General features: G+C 46.8%; 4 protein-coding genes across 9 annotated transcripts in view; 3 read left to right on the forward strand and 1 right to left on the reverse strand.

Moving 5' to 3' along the window:
• Positions 1–122: 122 nt before the first annotated feature.
• LOC107271724 (neutral ceramidase) overlaps positions 123–21,484 on the reverse strand; it is a 25,943-nt gene continuing 4,581 nt past the window's right edge. For 3 of the 6 annotated variants that reach the window (XM_015748057.2, XM_015748056.2, XM_025088929.1), the window contains exons 7-15: positions 21,085–21,291; positions 7,817–7,939; positions 5,488–5,682; positions 4,211–4,444; positions 2,834–2,929; positions 2,366–2,536; positions 989–1,104; positions 755–923; positions 123–651 (exon numbers count right to left, since the gene is read on the reverse strand). In XM_015748057.2, coding sequence (XP_015603543.1) covers positions 625–651; positions 755–923; positions 989–1,104; positions 2,366–2,536; positions 2,834–2,929; positions 4,211–4,444; positions 5,488–5,682; positions 7,817–7,939; positions 21,085–21,291 — 1,338 coding nt within the window. In that variant the 3' untranslated portion in view covers positions 123–624. Of the gene's footprint in view, positions 652–754; positions 924–982; positions 1,105–1,722; positions 2,302–2,365; positions 2,537–2,833; positions 2,930–4,210; positions 4,445–5,487; positions 5,683–7,816; positions 7,940–21,084; positions 21,292–21,484 lie in introns of those variants that run through there. The other 3 variants (XM_025088930.1, XM_025088931.1, XR_001538730.2) reach the window with 3 other exon arrangements.
• LOC107271725 (cuticle protein 7) lies at positions 13,439–14,658 on the forward strand. Its single transcript, XM_015748058.2, has 3 exons — positions 13,439–13,550; positions 13,861–14,166; positions 14,284–14,658. Exons 1-3 carry the CDS (start codon positions 13,443–13,445, stop codon positions 14,566–14,568), a joined length of 699 nt encoding a protein of 232 aa, XP_015603544.2. The 5' UTR covers positions 13,439–13,442; the 3' UTR covers positions 14,569–14,658.
• Positions 14,707–17,036, forward strand: LOC107271728 (cuticle protein 19). The gene is made up of 3 exons (XM_015748060.2): positions 14,707–15,695; positions 16,073–16,330; positions 16,460–17,036. The coding sequence occupies exons 1-3, from the start codon at positions 15,687–15,689 to the stop codon at positions 16,742–16,744; spliced, it is 552 nt and encodes a 183-aa protein (XP_015603546.1). The 5' UTR covers positions 14,707–15,686; the 3' UTR covers positions 16,745–17,036.
• Positions 19,191–20,715, forward strand: LOC107271727 (cuticle protein 19). Its single transcript, XM_015748059.2, has 3 exons — positions 19,191–19,288; positions 19,733–20,011; positions 20,335–20,715. The coding sequence occupies exons 1-3, from the start codon at positions 19,280–19,282 to the stop codon at positions 20,629–20,631; spliced, it is 585 nt and encodes a 194-aa protein (XP_015603545.1). The 5' UTR covers positions 19,191–19,279; the 3' UTR covers positions 20,632–20,715.

Consider the following 21,484-nt stretch of genomic DNA (forward strand, 5'->3'; position numbering starts at 1 on the left):
AATATTAAGGCTTGTTAATTCAATTACCTCGCTATCTAATTTGACAATGTGATACCGCATTGCCATGACAAAAGAGTGAATGCGCTTACACCCATTAATCACGGATAATAATAATAACTGAATAAAAATGTATTATGTATTTATTAATGCTCTTATGTGTCCTAAGGTATAACAGAATACAATCACTGTCATTGAAGAAAGACCAAGTAAGATTGACGAATTAAACATAACATATGCTTAATTATTCGGTAGAGACAGTACTGACGCACCATAATCCATCCGCACCATCTTCAATAAAATCGAACTTGAGTTGAGTTGAGTTCTGCCAAGCGTGTGCAAATACTTTGATTGTTTTTCCAAGAGCGAGTGGCGTCGGTTGTTTTTAAATAGAATCTTGACAATAGTGCGTGGACCGAAGTAGGAAGGAAGTGCACCAGTGAGGAAGAACGAGACTTTCCATTTGATCGACTACGTCGCTCGTGACGCATTGTCCGCTGCTATGAAAACTGCACGAGTAGCAGTAAAAGGGCTGGCAAGCATGTAAGAAGGATCGCAGGAACGTGTGATTGCGCGTTCCGTTATGCAGTCGGTATAATATCATAACGGAACTATCTTGGGGTATATTCACCGTTTGACAGCAGACGTCAATACCTGAAACGATTGATTGGTGAGATTGGAAAAATCGGGCAGGACAGAGCCGACCGAGGGTATCGACAAACTAGTAGCTCGAAATACAAATAGTCCGTCGATTTACCTGAAACTGATTGGTGACACCCTGGTACGGGTAAACGCCCCCTAAAATATATCGGTAATGACCGTTGTGCCTTATGCGATAATGACCCGGTTCGACGTCATCGGGAACCTTCCAAGAGATGAGGACGTCACTTGATCCTAGGACCACCGACGTTCTCTCCCAAACGAATCTGGATATATTTCAAATTCTTAAGACATTTTTATCCCCGGCTTTCTACGCCGATTAAATACGTACGTCGTCTCCCAATCAGCATCCGTCGCGACGCTGGTCCACGTCTCATCGTCGTTTAGCCTCTCAACAGTCAGGTAGGTACTTCCGGTCATGAGATTGTTCCTGGGATGCCCGGAAACCTTAAATTTCAAAGAACATCAAATGGATAATAAAGGACTTAAATGTCGAGTCTTAATATTTGTATTATCAGGGAAAATCCGTATGACGTAAATTTAGTTTGGTCCGAAGTTTGCACGTGGGCAGCCACGACGAGGATTCTGTAAGTGGACTCTCTCGAAAGCCTCCAGGAGTTTAATAAAATCTTTTCCAAAGTCAACTTTGGCTTTTCCTAGGACTTTTTGAGAGTGCAGAGTTTTACCACGCAGCGCGTACAGGCATTTCATTTAAGAGGGATGCAAGCATTTTTCTTGGAGCAAAGTCGGACGATCGGAGAAAAGATTATTCCTTAAGGCCAGTTCACATTGATATCCTTTATATTTATTGAAAGAGTCGAGACAGTATGCAATTGTGGATGCGGCGCAACTGACGCTTCCAATGGAAACATTTAAACATGTATTACACATACAATATGTATATCCCCATCGAGATCTCAAGTATAGTTAATGTCAATCTGACTAAGCGCGCTGCGTTTACGTTCCTCTTACGGGATGGGAAGTGCACTGGTGGTACCTATAGCGTGCGATTGCGCCTTGCAATATCCTAGGTAGTGCAGCGATACAAGTTGTGTCAATACTTACTATATAAACACCCCGATCTCCTGTGCCGTAACTGAACGACTTTTACGTAACCAAGTCATACATATAACGTGCAAATGGACTAGAAGCAGCTGAACCAAATCCACCCTTAATCGGGTAAGAATATCCCGTGTCCCCATGCGTCAGGTGAAATCTAACTCGACATATATAATCTATTTTGAATCGTGTAGTAACAGCATTATTTTTTTTTAATCCACGTCGAAATCCTATTTCCGAAATATTTTCAGTGCGACTTCATTTTACGAAGAATCCTTTTAGCATTCATATTTCGCCATATATTGTGGATTGCCACAAAAAGCCAAAGTCTGGCACTCTCGTTCGATTCAAGCTGACTAACTGTAGGCGAAGGACCCGCCAAACGGAGCGCAGCTGAATCCACAAGCTGCGTTCCTGATGAACGCGCAGCCATAGCAAAATCGGGCCCTGTGTAAAATCATCCATCCCGTTAATCCTCGAGAGGAACGAACGTGGGGTAAAATCTTGACTGCTTATCGTTAGCGCCGTGCCTTTGCACGATATGCGTGTCCAGCCGAATAATCGGGAACAGTCGAGTAGTACTTCCTTTATAGAAAATGAAGGATCAAGACTATGAGACGCAAACGTCAGCACGGAAGTTGTCACTTACAAATTGAACAGTGACGACGTCACCTGGAAATACTTTAGCGGGCGGCTGCTGGAGACAATCGCCAAAGTCGTGACGCCACTTAGGGGTGTCGTAGAGCACCGGTGTCACCAGGCTGATCAGGTTCTCTTTCAATAGGTCCGGAGGCAACGGGCCCGGCTCCAGATCCTTTTTCTGAAAACAATAACTATTTGAAGATTCTCCTTTGGAAGATTGCTGCTCTTTGAGAAATTTCGGTACGTGAAGGATTAAGCATTTTCAGAGAAAGGGCCGGCTGATTCTCGCAGTAAATGAATGTGTTCGCCTAAAATAAATTATGACTAAGAATAGTGACTTCAATGGGGTATCCATGAAGTCACGTGGACCAGCTCGGCAAATATTTGTCTTTTTGTCTTTTCACTCGTATTGCCAATATTCGCTCGAGCATATATCAATAATGCGAATTATATATATTGGATTAATGATCATTACCATAATGGCGGCCGTAACGAGTTCTTGATACTGTTTCAAGTAAATGGTAAGCGTGTGAGGGCCATAGATAGTCGAGGCCCCTTCGTATCGTTGAATCTGAAAATGAAATACGAGTATTTCCTATAGTGTAATGTTACAGTCACTCTTGCTGATTCTTATATTACGTATGTATATGTATATGGAGATAGCATTCATTACGAATGCCTCGTTATACGAAATCACTAAGAGTATGACCAAATGTATCTCAACTAATGAGATATGTCTAATCCTGTTGATCCTTTCTATTACGGGCCACGCGTCATTTTGACATATTTGCAATTACATCAGGAAAATTACAGAAACGGTCTAAATTATTATTCCGCCACTTTTACTCCATTTAACGAGACAAATTGTATATCGAAATTAATTTTCATCAAAGTTTTCTAATTTTAAAACTTTCTTTGTGATATACCCAAGTACCTATCTCCACGGATTCGCGTAAATCTGACGTGATCGTAAAGTAAGCATTAGTGCTGGTAAATTGGCTTCACTCGTGAGAGCATTACTGCAGTAATTAATATAAACGTAATAAAATAGATAGTTCTGCAAGAAAGTGTAAACGTCAAAAGTAAATATAAACAATGCAGCGGCGATACTTGGAACTGGATATTTGAAATCTGAAGTAGCTGACACGGCGGCGTCACCGTTTATGTCCAACGTATTTACGTTTGAATACCCTCGTGTAGAAAAGGTATAATAAATATTGGATATTATACATTTTATATAAATATATATCTCATAGTTTCGTTTATAAATTAATAGTATATAATTATCTTGCTTTCAAGTTGGTTTTTTAAAGAAAATGTCTGATTTCGTAGACAAGAAATGTCCGTAAACATAGTGTTAAACCGAAGTCGCACCAAGGGCCTGAAATAGACGCGTTTCACGAGTGGCGCCACGTGTATATTCAAAGGGAACTCGAAGTGGTCAGCGCATTATGGTTCCGCCTGCTTTTATGAGAGAAGACTTTCCAGTGGACACGCGAAATTCCACTCGATCTCGTTTTCGATACTTGGAGGATTAACGACCGACAATGAGTAGCGAGAGTCCGCGCCTGAACATTCCTAGTTTGGCAACCTGGAGTGATCTAAGGTAATTTCACCCAGCCGAACAACACAAAATCGTAGATCTTTAAGGACCCTTGGCCAATGAGAAGTCGACCATGTTAGACAGTTAGGCCGAAAAATAAAAAAGATTTGTATTCTATATTCGACTCATTTTTTCATCCAATACATGTATTTCTCGTACATTTTTGACTCATCTGTCTTTTAATAAAAACGACAACTCCTTTACCTTTGCTTGTCAATTAAAGTTTAGGAATTAATTGTAAGATTTTACCTGATACTCCTCGGGTGTAGTGATGTAGTCACTGTAGGTGTTACACAAACCTGCCACTATGACGGCAAGGTCGGCTTCCTGTAGAGCGTCGTTGGCTGCTTTCCTGATGACGTCACGTAGTCTCCTGCCGGACATCGTAGTGAATTCACCGGGCACGCCAGCAATAATGACATTTCCCAAAACGGCTACGTGAGTTGACACCACCTTAGGCTGCCATTCGTATGGCAATACCATCTTGAGAATAAAAGATAACATATCGAGCGCTTGAGCATCGTCTTTCAGGGCAAATATAGGAGTTTGCGAAAGGAAGGAAACGTCAATGAAAGTTCGGAATCAGGCGTCAAGAAATGGAGCGATTGCTGAATTAATAAGAACCGATTGACATCTCGTAATCAGTGTGTGACGCACATACGTCGATCACATGGAAGTAGTCGCCGTAACAGAACTGATCGTAAAGTGAGAGAGAAATATGTACACATGCACCCGTCTCACAATCAAATATACACCCTGGTATATTAATGTAATTGGTATTCGAGTAGTAATATAATAGAGGGAGGGAAGCCGAAGGGCACTGTATAAAATGTCTGTCTGGGTCAAATTTATCAGATTTAGCATTTCCATTCTGGATTTACGTCAATCCAAGGCAAGTGTTCCTTTGGATCCTTTGGAGTGCTCGTACTGCCATTTTGCAGGGAAGACAAATTTTCAGGGATAGACTGGATATTCATGCACTCAGCGAAATAATCTGCGTCGTCATAAAAATTGAAAACCTTTTATGAGCATGAGACGTGTACAGCCTTACAACGGGACGAGTCGTTCTGTCATTTAACGGCACTCAAATGATTTTCCCACTACGAAATTCACGGGACGGTGTGCACTTTGAGAAAACTTTAGATACGTAAGGTCTATACATTGCGGTATTCCAATGAAGAAACGATCGTTGAAAATTATTGCACTTTTGAATTTCAAAATTACACATTTTCAGGTTGGTTTTGATTGATGGAAATTTGGAACTACACGAACTTGCATCTCGAATATGCGTGTTTCCACCTTGAAGTCCCAAATACATACTGCAACCTGATAGGTTTCTTTTAAGAGACAATGTTTCAGATTGTCGTGATATTCACAGTCCCGACAGTCACAACGTGACTTGTTCGTCCGAGTGGCATTCAACTCTGATATCCAACATGTAATATAAGCATTAACTAGAGAATTTTCGTGTAGACTCGGTCGTACTGGATTTGTTCTCCCGTTTGATAATGCAGATCTCTACCTACCCGACCGGTTGCCAATAATATTGGTTTGGCGCCATGGCAGCGAACGTCCTCCGGAGTTGGCTCTGCCAGAAAGTTTCTCACGGTGTTCCAAAGAGGATTTGACGTCGTCGTGCCCTGTTCGAAGGCGAAAGAGCCCGGGCCATCTGTCGTGCCAGCTGCGAAGCTGTAGCCCATCGCCGGTTGGCAGCCATGTACCTGCAAATCGTGCGAAGTTCCTGAACACTACGTACCGAACGCCACAGCACAGGAGGGTCATATGGTCGGAGCACTTACCGACTATAAATAGACTAGCCACGCCCATATTTTGTGTTCCTCGTGATTCTTATATATCGAATATATATCTATATATAGTATTTCAATTGGTCAAATGTATTTCTAGGTGTTCGCGACATTCAGTTTTGCGTCTCGCCGTATCCCATGAGATGTCCTCCGATTCATTTTCTCCTTCGGTGACGCTTCCAGTATCAATGTCTCCGAAGGCACGATGGCTACTGATTCGCTATAGCGACACGTGATCCAATTGATCCAATTGATCCAATTATTGAGAATCGAGAACTTCGAGTCCACACAGCAAATTAGGTATCGCTATCAATTTTAATCAAAGTTAAACTCACGTTCGAATATAATAAGTTATAACGGTGACTGACGAGGTAAATAGAGTGGACCTCTTATGGGATATGATGTCACGCAAGCCTCGGTGTCGCAGACAGCTCCAAATGGACTTTGTCCATTGAAACGCTATACTATATAACATAACACATATACACGGGCATGTCTACTAGTCTAATTATGTTCATTCAAATATAATAACAGGAGAGAATTCGCCCTGCGGCTGTTTTCGTGCGCTTATGTCGTAATTCGGCCGAGGCGCAACTAAAATTGAAGAAAATTCGGATTAGCAGCGACCTTCGTCCAATCAGAAAATATTCCGAAACTCCATAGAGAGATTGGAAACGTTCGTAAGCAGGAGTCCAAAGAAAGAGCGAGAATTCTCGGAACAGACTTTTTACGAGTAAATGATCATATTGCTACAGTGAGTAATACGTTTGTCAAGGACTATGTCTATGACCATTTAAGTCAAGACCCGAACGCCATGAAAACTCGGCTTTTCTTATCGTATCGCAGAATTGCGAAAGCTTACGGCAAAACTGGTGACCCAGCGCTTTTTTCTAGCAATCCATGATACGTACGCGTCAAGGAGAGGAGCTAATTAAAGCATATCCCACGTGCACTTTGCCCACGCGGAGGCCAATTCTCAGAATTTCTTGCGATCTTAAAGCCGAGGTACGGTTCGCTTCTAAACACTCTGAGATTCTGATCCGATCCACCAGCGATGCTCCTAGTGCTATACATACGTATAATATTACCGTATACATTGTACAATTTTTTATCTTTTCTCTCAAATTTTAATATTCTATCGAATCTAGTTTTATCATTTTTATTTGGATACTAAGGATTAAAAATCGCTTAACAAAGGCACGATCACCTTAAAAAATGGTGAAAAAAGTTCCTAGGAAAGAAGAAAAGGTAAGAAGTATACGATGAACACGAATCGAGTGCATTCCCGTGGCACTAGCACGGAAGCTAGCAAAGAAGTAGGTGGTCACAACTCGCAAGCGAAATCGAAGGACCACAGAACTAACTGGGCACGCGACAGACCGCCGGGGCTGACCTTATTAAGTCTTATTCTTTCAAAGGGGCTTGGAGCTCGTCATTGTATCTCGGAGCATCGCTCATCCTTTGTCCGTCATCCGCAGGTAGCATCGTATTTAGGACTATCCGTCCCGATCTACTACCGGCACCGGACCTCGTACCGTAATTTAATCGTTGAGGAGGAGAAGACTTGGATTTTGCCTTTCACGTTGCAAGCACCGGTCCAGCCTCCGTCCGAGCGGGGAGAATTCAGTCGCGCAGCGTCAGCTACCCTGGAAGCTAGCAGAGAGTGTTTGCTCTCACCGAACGACTCACGTAGCCGGAAGCGGTGGGTTCCGGAAGGTGTGACATTTCCGAAAAGCCGAATACCCCGACTTGATGACATACCCGACGGAGACAGGAGATGAATCAAATAGGTATCTGAATCGTTAAGAAATAAAGTGAAAAGAGCAAAGCGGTCGAAAGAGTAATCGAGGGGAGCAGCTGGTGCTTGATCAGTCTTGACATAGTCGTGAATAATATACTTTACAAGCTTTCAAACGATTCGACTTCTACTTGCACCAAAGGATCGTTGGGCTGCTCGACCGATGACACGTGGCGCCGTGGATAGCACGTTGATTTCTGTTTAGCCTCAAAAAATAAAAATGAGATAATTAAGGATAGACATCTGTTTTACCTCTGCCTTACTTCCGGTGGTTTCATTCAAAAATTCAGCAGTCTGCTTGGGCATGTCGACAAACCGGTGCACCAGGCGAATTGGTCCCAGGACTTCGGTGACGTTGCCACCCTGCCAGAGTCTCTGAAAACAACATGGAGAAATCGATCGTTACCGAGTGGTCGACTGATAAAAAATTATAAGGCATTCCTTCGGAATTCTGCGTATCGAGGAATTCCACGGGAACGCCAAGGATGCTCCAAGAGTGAGCAAATAACAAAGTATCCAAATTGCGCGATATGAGTATCACCCGTGCGGACTCCCTGAACTGAACGGACTCCGAGGAAGCATCCGTATTCGTATTTCTTGGAAGAGCACCGAACTAAACTAAAGGTGGAACGAAGAGGGTGAAAAGGAGAAGGGAAGCTTCCGCAGTGTCCGAAGGACCTTAGGCAGCGTCTGTGCATTTGTCATCGGGAATGGGAGAGCGGCAGGAAACAGCACCGGCCGAGGTGACGCCGATTCCGCTTTCCTAAGAGAAGGTCCTCGACTCTCGTGCCCCGAAGATGCTAAAAAGATATAAAAGTGGGAGCGCTGTGGCGTGTGGCGAGGAGAGCGAATATCAAATAATACGAGGACTCTCGAAGAGATCAGCATGACAAAGGCGCCTGGATAGTTTTCAGCTTTCCAGAGGAGCGACGTGCAGCGTGTCCCGATGGCTCGGCCGCTATTGCGTTGTTGCGCGTTACGTTGGTAGAGGCGGCCCCCACCCGGCCGACTGAGTCGGGGAAAGTAGCGGAAGGCGAGTTCGACTAGCGTCGTTGCGTCGACTCGGCCGCACAATGAGAGATACGTGCTTCGCGACTGTTTGCGACTGTTTGCGACGCTATCCTCGCTACCGAATGAACTAGACATTTATCGCGGGATGCGCGTAACGCTATGTTACAATAATGGCGTACGCGTCGCTTCGCTTACTTTCTCATCCACTCTTTTATAACTGTTGGATACAACGAGTGAATGTCTCGTCATTATTGTCTGGATGTAACGCGGAACGAGCAGGAAATACATTTTTCATTCACCGTTCTTTCTATATTCGTGCTCTTTTTTTCTTTTTTTTTTTTTTTTTTCTTTTAATATTTTGTTACCAATTTCACTGTCCCTCGATTCTTCCTCTAGAGGAATGTCGCAAGCGCATCGCGTGAGGCATTCCGCTGCTTCCGGTCGAAGCAGCAAGATAAGGAACTTGATCGTCCAAACACGATTCAACAGAATAGAGCTCCATCGTGAGGCGAAACGTTTCATACTTTTTATGGGCAAATACGAAAAGACACCCATTCACGGCCTCCCGGTCAAACTGCGTGGATATCCATGATTCTCGAGAAGAGGTCGATTCAGGTGACGTAGGGCGATGGGAAAAGGGGGGGAAAAAAAGGAAAAGAGGAAAAAATATATTAGTAAGGGACGCAATACTCTCGTTCCTCCTTGTCAGAGCGCTTCTCGCACTTTGCAAATATTTGCAAATACTTGCGTAACTTCCGTTGCGCAACTGAAGTTTTTACGTAAATATCCATTAATTCATTTGAAGGAACTATCTGCACTCTATCGCAGGGCGCAGACTTAATATTGTACGGGTGGACGACGAGTCGATAGGAAATTTCCCTGCAGCTTCTACGGCGTGTTAATCTATTTGATATTGAAACGGCGAATCGAGACGTCGTTAATCGGATCGTCTTGTGGGAGCACAAGTGTTGGCACGTTCACACGCGACATGATGATTATCCTGTGGCGTCCTCGTCGCTGTCGTCTATTGTAAATAGCATTTAATAGATTATTTTTATCGATCCGCCTTGAAGGTAAACGGCAGTCAAGTAAGGGAATAGGAGGCCGAAGAGGCAGGACTACGGCAGAGCGATCGATTTGCTGGTGGATGCACTTTTGTTATTTTCAGCATCAGCTATCTAAAGCTATCCGAAGCTATCTACTAAGGTGCCTGTCTGAGATGCCGTCCACCTCGCAAGAAAGTAACATCGGCATCCTGGCGGAACCGCTCGAGTTCTTTTGGTATCAAAGGAAACGACCAAGGTCGTTCCGGTTGCTATGCGCTGACATAATCGCGTGCCAATGAACCGAATGAAAAGTGTAAAATAGGAAAATCCTAAATCGACGTTTCATCCCGATCGAGACCGTGTAGTCTATGGGAAGCTGCCGGCAGACGCGCACCTTGTACCTGTGTCCATGTCTAAATTGGCCCTTCGCGCCATTGGGGATGCTAAATTTCAATATGGACCAGCCAATCATTTACTTTCATTAAGAATCCCTGAGAGACTCGTCCTTTACGTCCTTTGAAGGTCTACTTCGTGTTTCGACGATTCCCCTAGAACTTTTCTTATTTGCAGTTGGTACGCTTCGCAAGCGCTCCGGTTATTTGGAAAATCAAATTTCATTTGCTCCGTACGTAAATTAGCTCAATTTGATTAATATTAGGGAATAAGCAAACTTCCTTTGTAGAACTTCAATTTGTGCATATCAGCAGTATTATTCTGTTTGGAAAAGAGGAAAGTGAAATTTTCAGTAAAACAGGTAAGACCGCGTCCTAACTTTGAAGTTGCGACACGCGTTTGAGAAGGCAAAGACGCAAAAGCCTCCAGGTCCCACGTACCCGCGGCCGGGCTCCCGATCACGAAGTAAAGGGAACGTGTCGACCTTTTTGCGAAGGATGAACTATCGGTTGCACAGCAGCCGCCGTCACAGTCCTCGATATACATTCGCTAAACTTCTTTGGCTGAGCAACGAAACCGTGGGAAAAGTAGAGCCTGGCAAAAGTTGTGGGTGCGAGTCAGGGGCGAGGCGTATGGAGATCGCACACGGTGCACGGTAATAATAATGACGACGACGACGACGAGAGCCGAGCTAGAATCCCAGCTAAGAATCTAAGCTGGAATCGTAAGTCGTCGGATGTTACCCGCCTCGCCTCAGCTGCCGTCCTTGCCTCTTGCCTTCCCTTTGCAATGAAAGCGCAAGTGGAAGTGGAACTGCCAGTGGAAGTGCCAATGGGAGGGATGCCGCCCGACTACGTGCGGTTAGGTCATTTCTCGGCGGGCGTGGTAGCTTTTTCTTGGAAAATCGCGAAGGGCGTGAGCCACGAGTAATCGGGCTGAGCCTGAGATCCAGGAGCTTCGCGGAGGCCCAACCTTACCCGGCACAGAGGAATCTCATTGTGCCTCTACACATATTGGCTCGCTTTTAGCTTGGCTTTTGTGAAATGTTCTTCGCACAGGAGCGAGCAACGTATAACAGAGAGCGAGGATCCAGGAAAGGAAGGAAACAGGGAGCGAACCCAAGCGCCCGACCACGTGGCTTGCCTTTTCCTCGACTTTCGATGTATGGGATCATTTGAAAAGCTCCACTGTTTATCAATAAACTATTACGTTATCTGCATCTCTTTGCTTATGTCCTTGCTGAAAAAAAGTCATTTTATTTCATGGTCAGTCATGATTTTTTCGTTGAATTCCGGTAAATCGAATAGCTAAGAAAAAAAGGTGAGTTCCGAGAGGGAGAAATGCAGGTGCAGGGAGAAAATGGCCCAGAGGAAGCTGGTCGCATCTGCAAGGCGGGTTTTAATCTTTTGAATTTTCAAAACAATCACTGATCGTACCGAACAGGCCGAGGCTCTGGATGGCCGGAACGTAGTATCCCTTATCTGGATTAATGTGGCTAAATCTGGGAGAATGTGGGAGCATGGCTCCAAGGCTCCAAGGCTCCACAAAAATTAAAGGGTAAAACGTAAGAGGGAAGGATCGGGCACATATTTATCCAGAGAACAGTCAACAACTCGACTGTTAACCGTGTTCACAGGATCCATTGAAACAGGAGCTCCAGGCGACACGTGGACGTTGCGCAACTCACAGTCGGGTCACAGTCGAAGAATGAGGTGTCGTCGAAGGAGTCAGGACACACAGAGCACAAGCGGAGGAGGACGGAACTCGCTACGGGGATTTCAGGTGAAAACGAATTAGGCCCAGGTGTAGGAAGAACGGAGAGAATAAAGGAAGAAGGTAAATGCGAATGGGAGAAGCGAAAAGCGGGAAATGGCTGTGCCAGCGTGGGAGTCGGAACACGCCTCTTCTGTCCTTCTCGATCGACAATGAACCCTTTGTGTGGCGTCTCGCTGGAATATCCGACGGCTCGCAAGAGACACCTGAGAAGCGCCGCCGCCATTCGGGACGACGAGAACCAGGAGGTCGCGTCGCTGTCGACGCGATCCTTGAACTCGACTGAAACCCCGAGAGCAGCAGGTTCAGACCTGACGCAGAGCACGTCGGAGCACGTCGATCGCCGGTTGGGACTCGGAGACCAAATCGAATAAACGGATTTCGTTAATTTCGTAACGTGGACGTTGAGTATCGTTGATGAGTTCTCTTATTACGCGTTACGTATATACATGTGTTTTATTTAATTACGGCAGCATGGAGTAACAGGTCGTGCCAGAGAGATATTTAAAATGACTCCGCGAGGCTCGCTTTGGCCTAATTAGCTGAGAATACAATGAGATCGGTGTAACGAGGCGAGGTGTAGAAAGGCTTAAAAAATGAAACGTTCCACAATGGCCTATTAAGGAAATCTATGCGCGCCATATGTCTTATTACGCCACTCGGGGATTACTTCAATTTCGACGCCACCCCCCCCTCTCACTTGATTCTACTGTTTCTACTGCAGCTGCATTTCATCTTTTCCTACTACCAATTTCCTATCAAATTTCGAATAGTAGAATTAATATAGCAGAATATTACCCAGAAAGCCGAAATTTCGTCTCGAGTGAAGCGTGAACTCGAAGAGACTGGTCAAAGGGTGATCGAACGTTGCGGCCGGACGGATCGTGCGCGTTTTACAGAGCGATCGGCTCTCGCAGGAGAGTCAGTCAGGCCCGAAGATAAAAAGGTTTCCTCGCGTGTCAGAGATGCTAATCGCAGCGAAGAAATGTTAACGAGCCAAATCGTTTTAGGTATTCATGTCGTTCGGCCGGGACGCTGCCTATGAATCGTAGCGCGTCCGTGTCGAAGCCGCGGAAAGGCAAAGGAAAGCTGCGCTCTCAAGTCGGCGACGGCAGGCGAGTTTAAAGAAATCTGTAAAGAGAGACAAATCTTTGGTCCAGCGAAGCAATCGATCACTCGAGCGATTCGCCACGTTCTTGGGCAACGTTGCTCCATGGAAGAGAATTTGGTGAACGTCGGGAAGACGTTAGATGGCGAGTTGAACCTGATGCCCGTGAAACCGCGATGGGAAAAGGGAGGCAAGAGAATCGGTGCTCGAGGAAATGGCTGCAATGAAGAGTCATCCTGTACTGATTATAACGAAGTGCAGCTGCACAGAATCCACGTCTATCCGTGTGTATATGCGAGGCGCAACCTACTGCGACGTCCTAGAATCGTCCATAGGCCGATTCTAGAAGAACGAGCACAGCGCCGGCGTCCCCCTTGGATCCTTTTGAATCCCGAGAAAGGATGGGCGCGTCGATGGTTTTGAAATGCGAAAAAAATGGCACCGCCGAGGACCTTGGGCCCGAGTGGAGCAGCACACCATGCGGAGGTGAGCTGGGGACATCCGGATCGACACACACGGGCTGAGCGGCCGTCACTGCGAGTGGGAGATGCATATAAGAGCCCGACGAGCGGGGATGATGCTATCAGTGATCTCGTGCTCTCCGGCGGAAACACAGCAGCGCAGTCGGGTAGACGGGAAACTCATCATGTCGAAGGTACGAGGCGACTCTAACGGCGTTGCCACGCACGTGCTTGACGTGACGTCGAACTCGGGGTGGCCCGTCGAACGTCTCAGGGGCGTCTTCCGCGTTCTCCTTCGAGTGGGCATATTTAAAGTCGCGATGCGATCCCGCCTTTAGGCTCGGTTTCGATGCACCGCGGGCAGAATTCATCATCGGGGATTTCCCACGTATTTTGCAAATCCCGCTCGAAAGGAAAACTCGGATGAATCAGCCCTGGCGAAACGCCCGTCGGAGCGATCGCGTCGCCGAAGGTGATATCGTGCTAAGCTTTTGCGTCTGTCAGGAATTCCAGATAGCCAGTCTGGTGTGCGCGATGATCGCGCGATGCAGCGCAGTCGTCATCAGCGGCTACAACGGGGGGCAGCAGCCTTACGCGGGCTACGCGAGCCTCGACGGATACGTGACCAGTGGATACGGCGATTACGAGGGCCACGCAGCCGCGCTGCCCACGGTCGACCTTCCCCTGCACGCTGTCTCTGCTGCGCCCCTGCCGGCCGTCCGCGCCTCCTTGCACGGCTATGGGCACGGGCGGCAGGGGCGGCAGGGGCGGCACGGGCCCGAGGACTACGAAGACGAGCACGATTACTACGTAAGTGCTACGGTCAAGTGGCAGAGCGTCAATACTCGACAGAGTTATTTAGGAATAAACAAAAATTGTGCACCTTGATATTCCGTCTAAAAAAAAGGGCTGACACTTTTGCGACAGGCGCATCCGAAGTACACCTTCAATTATGGCGTGCACGACCCGCACACCGGCGACGTAAAGACGCAACACGAAATCCGCGACGGCGACGTCGTCCACGGGTCCTACAGCGTGAACGAGCCTGACGGGAGCGTCCGCATCGTCGAGTACACAGCCGACGACCACAACGGGTTCAACGCCGTCGTCAAGAAGGTTGGACCAGCCGCCCATCCGGCGGCTGCTGCGATTGCGCCTACGAAATACGTTGTACCTGCGTCCCCCTATTACGGCTACGACAACCATTACTAGATGCTTCTAGAAACTTCATGACAATCAAATGTGTTCTTTGATGTATTAAGTATTTAAGGTCGTTAAATAAAAACTTTCTTTTCGATTTTTCAACTGAATATATTTTCCCCTCGCCTTCCGACGATTAACCGTATTAAAGTTACCAATCTACTCGGAGCTCCTAATTCATGTCGAATAGTCCGATAACGTGTAAAGTCGAGTCGGCAAATGTACGACGACGCGCTCCTCGGCCGGATAAGAGTTTTCTAGGGTGACCGCACCACGCGAAGGAGACTCAGTGCTCAGAAAACCTTGGAGACTTTCGCCCGACCCGGGTCAGGTGCGTGACTGCCGAACGTAGCTAGGCTGTTACGTGGACATTTTCAGAATAGACCAGGAGAGTTCGGGATTAATGAGTTTCGCTTCTACGGGACATCAGCGCGTCGTTGCAAAAGCGCATTAAGGCCATCCGGGACACTTGAAACGTAGTTCCCCCTCTTTGCATGTTCTCTGCGTCCACGCACAATGGATCCTCGCACTCCAGGCTCCAGCATCCGAGAGATGCGCTCAAGTATTTAACGTTTAACAAGTCCAAGTATTTTCCGAGCAAACTTTCTTGCTCGTTAATTCTGGATTAACGAGCTTCGTTAATTAACTCGAAGAATCCTTCCTACGAATTGTTATCGCGTCGAGCAGTTGAGAACGAGACCCGGGAAGGAATTGCAGGGCAAAGAGGTTGCCATTGCCCTACCGTACGCGCACCGACTGTCAGCCGTCTTCCTCCTCGTCAGGAAATCGTAGACGCGACATTGCATTTATCACGTATCTAAACTTTCGTCACCTATTGTCCCTCCGATCTCAGTCCACTGTATTCGCTATTGCCGCATGAGCTTCTTCGACTCGTCTCCCACTAGGGATGCACAGAGCTTTTCAATTGCCGGGCTCATTGTGAAATGTAGTGCAGTCCTTCTGCAGAGTCGTTGTCGAATTACGGCAAGTTTTTACGCTTGAAAAACATAAACGCAACCTTCGGTGTTGCTCAGCAGGAAGCAGCGTACTGTGACCATTTGGCGCTATATAAGTTGTCCAGGTCGCTCCTACGAATTATCAGTAAATCTGCTGTGTCGAAGCTTAGCAACATGTCGAAGGTAGGGGCCAACACTTCGGACCGAGGCGCCCGTGGGCCCCGTTCGTTCTCCGTCACTTCCGGCATCCAGTTACCCACGGAGCGCTCCCTTTTACTAGATTCTTTCGCTCGCCGAATAATCAGCTCTATATTGCGGATCGTAATATCCTAAAGTTTCAAACTCTTCTTCGTCATCATCGGACTCTTTCTTAGTGCACCGATTACGGCATCTTCAGTAATTTCTACCTGAACACCGATGATTCTCAGCTGCTGAAACTCTTCGACTCCCGCATTTGATAGTCAGGATCGACTATTCGAAGACCCGATCGCCCTTAGCAACGACACCCATGAAATTCGTTGTCGCGTCGAGCGTAACCCGGACTGCTCTTGATCTTTCAGTTCCTAGTCCTCCTTGCCGCGGTTGCTGCCGTCTCCGACGCCATCCTCGTCGGCTACAATGGCGCTTACGAGGTCGGCCCGGGACCTTACGGCCCTTACGGCGCTTACGGCGCTTACGGCTATGAGCCAGCCCATGCGAATTCTCACGTATCCGTTGCCGGACCTGTTGCCATCGCAGCCCCCGTTGCCCAGGCTGGCTACCTGGGTGCCTACGGGAATCCCTACGGTTATGGATACGATCGATCTCAGGACTATTACGTACGTATCGATTTAATCTGTTTTCAAATCGATATACGATAGCAAAGGCTATACCGATAACGATCTCTTGCCAAAGTGAACTTAAGATCCAGTACTAGCCAGGTAAATGACGTCAGAGCTGTGTTCCAGGCGTATCCTCAATATGCCTACAACTATGGCGTCCACGATCCTCACACGGGTGACGTTAAGAGTCAGGAAGAAATCCGCGACGGAGACGTCGTCAAGGGTTCCTACAGCCTGAACGAGCCCGACGGCACCGTGCGCGTCGTCGATTACACGGCCGACGACCACAATGGATTCAACGCGGTGGTCAAGAGGATTGGCCACGCCGTTCATCCTGCTCCGGTTCCAGCTGTCAAATACGTCGCCGTCCCCGCGCAATACGATCACGGATACGGATACGAGAAACCCTGAGGGACTTGGAAGTCACGTCTCGTTTCTCAAATCGTGGTCACCGACAGTTTGCGCATGGACTTATTTATATACTTGGACGCAACGCTTTATTTTCATTATTTATAATTAAATATTTATTCTTCCCTCATTACTGTATCATGAAATATTTTTATTTCATTCGTTTCAAATAAAAAGTTGCTGTGAGCTAATTTTTCTTAGAAATTATGTTTAAAGTATTTATGCCTTGAGCGTAATTCTACTTTGTGTTTTCTTCTTTAAATATAACATTTTTTCGAAAAAATTAAGACGAAGCCTCGATAGATTTTTATAGATTATTATTATTTTATATATATTTTTATAGATTTTTATAGATTTTTTATAAAGTCAAAAAAGAGAACAGTAGTCATGTAACTGAACGTGATTCAAATTTTCTACTTTCGTTGGAGATCTCTCTCTCTCTCTCTCTCTCTCTCTCTCTCTCTCTCTCCCTGATAAATAGATGGTTTCGTCCTTACGAAATAAGCAAAAATGTCCAAGCACTTGCATAGAATACATGGCGATCAAGAAAAACGTTGCCAACGAAGGTCGGACATTGCAGAACCTGTAAACTCTAGCTTCACATAGTAGGTACCGGTGACAGGTACCTACGTAGCGTGACGTCTTTACAGTCGACCTATGTCCAAGGGACACGTTAGCAACGGACGATCGGCAGGAAGAAGAAAGAGAAAAGGTTCCTGAGGAAAAGGAACAGCTGGACCGAAGTGGCCGAACGAGACGAAAGATGCACGCGCGCTCGGCTGGATCTCCGTGCGTGCGGATTGCGCGGTAGCATTGGCGCATGCGCCTTAGCGAAACGCCTGTCGGCCGCCTCGACGAAGATACGTGTAATAATGAGGGAGCAACAGGCCCCGATTGCAATTTCACTCTTACCTCCTACTTCTCTTGTGTTCCTTGGATCCTTGCATAACAGCACGTGTTGGCGTGACAGTCGTCATGTGCGAGACTGCGAGTCTCGTGGGGGCTCTGATTAACAATTAAATAGAATTTCAGGACTCTATAGGTATAGCGTAAGTACGGCAGGCTGTGCCCGAGAACTGAAATCGGGTCTATGCCTAATCAGCTGGAACTGTGAATGCGAGTGCTCGTGCCTGGATAAACGGAATCGACGGGAATCGTGCCTAATTGAGAAGAAGAAAAATATATTTAATCCAGGAGAGAACTGCGAGAGTCGGAAGGCCACCTCGAACGCGATACGTTAATGCGAACGATATAATCTTATAATGAACGTAGGTCCTTGAGTCTAAAGAGCTTTAAAAAAAAAAGAAGGAAATAATATCTTACAGGCAAAAATGAACAAGAAAGTCTTGGTCAGTATAAAAAAACTTTGTAAATCCTTTAAGAGGTTCCGATAGGATTATACATCAGCCGATAGTTATTTTTTATAGGAAACACGTAATTCAAGGTAGTTCGAACATATTTCTACGATCCTGCGTCTACTTGACATACATTGGCTCTGTACATTTTTTATCCTTTTGCCTATTTACTCGAATCTCCATCGGACGATTCCAATAACCTAGCGCAATAGAAAGCTGGAAACGCTGTAATTTTCTGATCTAATCTCCACATGCGTCTCGCTGCTTCTTCCGGGACTTTAGTGCGGACGCGCCGCCCGCGGAATAAATGACCTATCGATTACCGGTAGAACGATCGATGTTATTAAAATAGCGAGAAAGAAGTCCAAAGTACAATGGGACAATCGGACAATAGGACAATGGGACAATGACGCAAATGGCGATCAGTTCGAGCATTCTTTTGTCAGATTTCATGCGAAACACTGGGCGTGTCTTGTGCAATTTTGAGAAACAACGTCGTGAGCACACGTCAGTGCACGTATAACCTACACTTAAAAGTAGTTTCCCAGCACGTGGGGAAAGTTACCAAATTATAAAAAAGAGAATATTAACATACACACGTGAGAGAACAAGCACTCGCTTCACGTTTACGAGAGCCTAGCAAAAGAATTTGACATTGGAGTTAGCAACAACGCGAAGTCAAGCAAAAAAGGTTTCGGTGCCGGAGATCAGAAGGAACCGTCCTGCCTCGTAATCTTAATCACCTGGAATTGCATCCCTGATAAAACGTGACTGGTTACACCCTGATCAGTTTTCTGCCCGAGAACAGGACAACAGCCGACAGGGACAAAGAAGAGTCGCCGCGCGGCTCACGACAACTGGGCAACCAGGCAACCAGGCAACCAGGCGAATAGGCAAAAGTGTGCTCGCATTCTTTACTCGATTACTTTCCTACGGTCACGCCACTTTTTCGCCGCGCGTCCGTTTGTCCTTCATTGGCGGACGCTGGCCGTTCGTACGGACATTCGGTAAGGCAACTTTTCAGAGCAAAAAAAGTGAGCCTAGCCAGACCTTGAATTACACAACCGAAGAGAAGCCATTTGTCCGGCCCCGCACGCAGCGCGTTTAGTCCCTATAAAAGCCAGAGCACCGATCGTTGTCAGTACTAGTTCACATTGTTCCGCATCCGAAACGCACTACGAAAATGTTCAAGGCAGGCACAATAGCATTAGCCATATAAGTCGTTCCGTGTCTGGCAGACAGACAGACAGACAGACAGACAGTAGACCGGCAGTGACCGAATCCAGAGGTTCCTCGTAAGGCTGAAACTGCGCGAATAGATGGGCCCTCCCAAACGGAGGGAGAGGGAGGCGTTTCCCTTTTGCGATTCTCCTCAGAGATCGCGATGTTATCGCGCACTTTGTTTATTTACTCGGGAATCGTATTTGCATGTCCGATTGCATTCTGTAATTCGATTCGACTCCAAATTCGTGAATCGCCTAAACGCTCTTTGAGAATTCCAGTTCAATCCTTGGGGTTGGCACTTATCGGTCTCAGACGACGTGTAACACTTGCATGATAATACCACGGAAAGACTTCCTGCGACAAACGAAACGACAGAAAAATTTGGCTCTAATATTTCTTTTGATCTTTACAGGTGGTAGCTCTGATCGTCATGGCCGCGGCCTGCGACGCCGTCCTATTGGGATACGATGGATACGGACACGGTGGTTACGGTGCTCTGGCTGATGGTTACGCAGGATATCCAGGAGTTGCAGGATACGCAGGATACGCAGGATACGCAGGATATGGCGCGGGACATGCAGTTTCCCATGCAGGTCTTGTCGGACCCGCCGTCGTTCCCGTTGCTAAAGTTGGATATGGTTACGGAGGATACGGACATGGATATGGCCACGACGACTCCCACGACCATTACGTGAGTTTTTATTTTCCGTCTTTCCGTCTCTGGCTGCAGGCCCGTCTCGAAGAGAGGCCCGTAGAACGCAGAGTCGGTTTTCCCTGCGATACCACGTAGATAGAGCCAAGGATTCTTTAAGCGAGACCAATCTGTTCGACGTTAACTCGATTTAACGTGATTCACCGAAGATTCTGTTATTTTTCTTTATTAGTCAATTAATTTCGTTAGTTCTGATTCCCAGACGTATAACGCGTCGCCCAGTCACCTGTTGCGTGTAGGATTTAAAATATCAATCGATGCTCCTTAACCGTTGTTTAATCAAAGACCATTCCTGGGTTTAGGCCTACCCTAAATACGCCTTTGACTATGGCGTCCACGATCCTCACACGGGTGACGTCAAGAGTCAACACGAGGTCCGCGACGGAGACGTCGTCAAGGGTTCCTACAGCCTGAACGAGCCCGACGGCACCGTGCGCGTCGTCGATTACACGGCCGACGACCACAATGGATTCAACGCGGTGGTCAAGAAGATTGGCCACGCCGTTCATCCAGCGCCCCTTCCAGCTGTCAAATACGTTACGCCGGTTCTTGCCAGTCCCGAACACGGCTACGGATACGGATACGACAAGCACTATTGAGCCGCCATGACGACGTCGTCTTGACCCACTGACTATGTACATACCTTTGCTACCAATCGAATAAACCTACCCTCGTTAAGGAAAGGAATTTGTATTTCTCAAGAACTTCGGCCCCAGGTTCTCTAAAAGAGGGGAGAAGGCTAAGCCGATCAGTGCCTGACTTCCCAATTCGGAGCAGAGACAACTTAAGGGACGTTGCAGCCTAGTAGAGGCACGAGCAAGCTAGGCTGCAGCGTCGCTCGGGTATCATTGTGATTGTACCATATCTTGAAGTTTGAACCTGACTTTTGTTTGCACCTGCACATATAGAGTTCCGTGAGAAAGCGCAAGAGGGCAGCACGGGTAAACGGAGGAGTAAGAAGCAGCATCTCAATTTCTCATTCTTCCTTAACTTCCCATCGTCCCGCCGCCAGAAACTTTCCGAAGCTCTCGTTAACGCTGTCCATTACTCACCATTGACTCCTGGAAGAGTTTCCGGGCAATTATACTTGTGCTCTCAAACATGTTCCTCCCGGGGCCAGAGGCGAAGCACATCTCGTGTTTCCCGGGGCACGTGTACTGGGCTGAACAATCCTTGCCAGAGAATTCGCATTTCGGTCCTCGGGTATTTGGCGACACGTCGCCCAGATTGCTGGATGCGAAAGCAGCGACAAATGGACCCTGAAATTGTCAGGCAACCTCCTGTTAATCTTCTGATAAGACTCTTCGGATAAGTTCTAGCTATAGATTCATTTCGTCTGACAACTCAGGCAATTTCTCTTCTCCTTTCTACCGTGCAAAAGAACGTGAACTTGCGTGATGCCAGGACGAACAGTATTTGAGACTCGTCAAGACACCTCCCCCCCCCCCCCCC

The sequence above is a fragment of the Cephus cinctus genome, unplaced genomic scaffold, assembly GCF_000341935.2.
Source record: "Cephus cinctus unplaced genomic scaffold, Ccin1 Ccin1_scaffold1034, whole genome shotgun sequence".
NCBI classification, from domain to species: domain Eukaryota; kingdom Metazoa; phylum Arthropoda; class Insecta; order Hymenoptera; family Cephidae; genus Cephus; species Cephus cinctus.

Coding starts and splice junctions, on each gene's coding strand:
- LOC107271725 (XM_015748058.2), top strand. CDS start 13,443: ATGCATATAAGAGCCCGACGAGCGGGGATGATGCTATCAGTGATCTCG. Junction 13,551..13,860: donor GGAAACTCATCATGTCGAAG/GTACGAGGCGAC, acceptor TGCGTCTGTCAG/GAATTCCAGATAGCCAGTCT. Junction 14,167..14,283: donor AAGACGAGCACGATTACTAC/GTAAGTGCTACG, acceptor CTTTTGCGACAG/GCGCATCCGAAGTACACCTT.
- LOC107271728 (XM_015748060.2), top strand. Junction 16,331..16,459: donor ATCGATCTCAGGACTATTAC/GTACGTATCGAT, acceptor GCTGTGTTCCAG/GCGTATCCTCAATATGCCTA.
- LOC107271727 (XM_015748059.2), top strand. Junction 20,012..20,334: donor ACGACTCCCACGACCATTAC/GTGAGTTTTTAT, acceptor TCCTGGGTTTAG/GCCTACCCTAAATACGCCTT.